The sequence below is a fragment of the Mandrillus leucophaeus genome, unplaced genomic scaffold (assembly GCF_000951045.1).
Source record: "Mandrillus leucophaeus isolate KB7577 unplaced genomic scaffold, Mleu.le_1.0 Scaffold183, whole genome shotgun sequence".
NCBI classification, from domain to species: Eukaryota; Metazoa; Chordata; class Mammalia; order Primates; family Cercopithecidae; genus Mandrillus; species Mandrillus leucophaeus.
In genome coordinates, this window is record NW_012101843.1 from 2,484,616 (window position 1) to 2,488,047 (window position 3,432).

At 43.1% G+C, this 3,432-nt stretch overlaps 1 protein-coding gene across 5 annotated transcripts in view; it reads right to left on the reverse strand.

Moving 5' to 3' along the window:
* UBXN8 (UBX domain protein 8) overlaps nt 1-3,432 on the reverse strand; it is a 33,711-nt gene that overhangs the window by 10,484 nt on the left and 19,795 nt on the right. For all 5 annotated transcript variants that reach the window (XM_011977722.1, XM_011977725.1, XM_011977724.1 and 2 more), the window contains one exon: nt 1,372-1,413. In XM_011977722.1, the coding sequence (XP_011833112.1) occupies nt 1,372-1,413 (42 nt within the window). The remainder of the gene's footprint in view (nt 1-1,371; nt 1,414-3,432) is intronic.

Here is a 3,432-nt window from a genome sequence, read left to right on the forward strand (position 1 = left end):
ATTAGCCAGGCCTGGTGGCATGTGCCTGCAGTCCTAGTTACTTGGGATGCTAAGGTAGGAGGATCACTTGGGCCTGAGAGGTTGAAAATGCAGTGAGCTATGATCGTGCCATGGCACTCCAGCCTATGAGACAGAGCAAAAGCCTGTCTCAAAAAAAAAAAAAAAAAAAAAAAAAAGGTTTCCAAGGAGTATAGCTGTTGCCGAGCCCCAAGAAGTGGCTTCTCCTGGACTTATTGCCCAAATGATTTAATGGCTTTCAAGACAGGTGTGTGCTCCCCATACATGAGGAAGTGTCTATAAGTAGGGTGGCCAGTGACAGGAAGGCACCATGGACTATGACTCAGCAACTGGGAAGAAGGCAGCTTGACCAAGGCACCACGGACTATGACTCAGCAACTGGGAAGAAGGCAGCTTGACCAAGGCACCACGGACTATGACTCAGCAACTGGGAAGAAGGCAGCTTGACACAGCTGGGGATCAGTCCTAGCCCAGCCCCCAACAGCAAACCACTCCTAAATTAAAACGTCTACAATGTAGTTGCCCTCTTCATTTTCTCCTTTGAAAAGGAGAACTGCAATTTGAAGTCATTTGCCTAGTTTTTTTCCTTTTTGTAGTGACAGGGTCTCACTATGTTGCCCAAGCTGGTCTTGAATTCCTAAGCTGAAGTAACCCTCCCCTCTTGGCCTCCCAAAGTGCTGGGACATATGCCTATTTTGATTCTGTTTTAGTAAGCCATGCATTATCTGACCTAAACTTCTGGAAAAGCCCACGTGTATCCTATGCCTTAGGCAGTGGGTGAGTGTAATCCCACCACTTTGGGAGGTCAAGACAGGCAGATCACCTGAGGTCAGGAGTTCCAGGCCAGCCTGGCCAAATTGGTAAAACCCCGTCTCTACTAAAAATACAAAAACTAGCCCGGTGTGGTGGCAGTTACTTGGGAGGCTGAGGCAGGAGAATCGCTTGAACTCGGGAAGCGGAGGTTGCAGTGAATTGAGATCATGTCATTGCACTCCAGCCTGAGTGACAAGAGCGAGACTTCATCTCAAAAAAAAAGACAACTCAGCACACAGCAGGCTTGCAAAATAGGACTCATGCGGAGGAATTTGATACTACACTGCATTCCAAATAAGACTGACTAACTAGGAGGTGGAGGCAGGGGGATCACTTGAGCCCAGGAGTTCAAGGCCAGCCTAGGCAACATAGTGAGACCCTGTCTCTATGTTCTAAAACAGACCTAGTTACAGTATAATCACGTGAACACTTACGCTATCATATCTTTCTAAACCCAAGCTTAGATAAGACATATTTAATGGATGTTAAGCAAAGAAAATAGAAAATAAGTTTACTTTTCAAAGAGAATAACAGACTTACTTCTGCTGCTGTTTCAGAAGGTTCTTCAGGTAAATCAGGAATCTAAAGAAAAGGATTGGTAAGAGGAATGTCAACATTTTCGAGAAGCAAACAAAAGTGTCAGCGAGCAGAGTTCCTCTCAATACAGGGTTTAGACACACATCTAAGCTTACTTAAATCTTTACACATCTATAAAAAGTTTATAATGCAAATAGCTCAATTAATAAACATTTTTGGGCAATGTGCTAAAATTAATCATAAAAATAGGATTTGAGATAATAGCTCCCAAGCTATACATATTTAAAGGATTTTGCTTCTATTATGTTCCAAAATATTACTAATATATAAAAATGTACTATTTTTTTAAAAACAGCCAGATACAGTGGCTCATGTCTGGAATCCCAGCAACTCAGGAGGCTGAGGCAGGAGGATCACTTGAGCTCAGAAGTTCAAGGCTAACCATTGCAACAAAGCAAGACTGTCACTTTAAAAAAAAAAAAACACAAAAAACATGATGTGTATGCATATACACATACATTTACATAAAAACAGGATAAATATTAACATGAATCAGCCAGGCACAATGGCTCACGCCTGTGATCCCAACACATTGGGAGGCCGAGGCGGGTGGATCACTTGAGGTCAAGAGTTCATGATCAGCATAGCGAACATGGTGAAACCCCATCTCTACAAAAATACAGAAATTATCCAGGCATGATGGCAGGTGCCCATAATCCCAGCTACTCAGGAGGCTGAGGCAGGAAAATCACTTGGAACCCAGGAAACAGAGGTTGCAATGAGCTGAGGTTGTGTCACTGCATTCCGGCCTGGGTGACAGAGCAAGCCTCCGTCTTTTAAAAAAAAAAAAAACAAAATTAGACCCCAAAATTATTTTGCTTCAAACATACACACATTTTATTTTATTTTATTTTATTTACTTATTTTTTTTCTGAGACGGAGTCTCGCTCTGTCGCCCAGGCTGGAGTGCAGTGGCGCGAACTCAGCTCACTGCAAGCTTCACCTCCCGGGTTCACACTATTCTCCTGCCTCAGCCTCCCGAGTAGCTGGGACTACAGGCGCCCCACACCATGCCAGGCTTATTCTTTGTATTTTTTAGTACAGACGGGGTTTCACCGAGTTAGCCAGGATGGTCTTGATCTCCTAACTTTGTGATCCACCTGCCTCAGCCTCCCAAAGTGCTGGGATTACAGGTGTGAGCCACCGCGCCCGGCCCATATACAAATTTTAACATGAATATGCACTTATTGTCACTCACACTCCCAGGTGACTGCCAGAAACCATTTACTTTGGTTGCTTCTGTCATTTACTCATGTTTCCTTATTTCCATCAATCTATTAAGAATCCAGATACTGGGTTGGGTGTGGTGGCTCACGCCTGTAATCCCAGCACTTTCGGGGGCTGAGGCAGGCAGATCACCTGAGGTCGGGAGTTCAAGACCAGCCTGGTCAACATGATGATACCCCCATCTCTACTAAAAATACAAAAATTAGCCAGGAGTGCTGGCGCATGCCTGTAATCCTAGCTACTTAGGAAGTTGAGGCACGAGACTCTCTTGAACCCAGGAGGCAGAGACTGCAGTGAGCCATGACTGCGCCACTGCACTCCAGCCTGGGTGATAGAGTGAGGCTCTGTCTCAAAAAAATAAAAATAAAATAATCCAGATATTTAGACCATTTTCTTTCATTAAAACATTTGTTACCAATGACTTCATCTCCAGGAACTCTCTTTATTGATTAATACCACAGAATGTATTTTATAACATGTAATCTAACCTTACTTGCATTTACTAAATAACTCATTTGTTTTCCTTTGGTATCAAAAGCATATGTGACTGTCAAGTAAAATCTGCCATCAGCAATAAGATAGTGTTATTAACAAAACACAAACATGAGTTTTTAGTCAGTCCGTTTAGTTCATATTGACCTTTTTCAAAAGTCAGTGATAGTTCAATAATCTGATTCCTCTGCCTAATCTCCACTATGGGACCAGGAAATCTCAGATTGAGAAGCAGTATCTTAGAAACTATTTTCAGGGAATAGACAGCCTCCCAGCTTTCCCTAA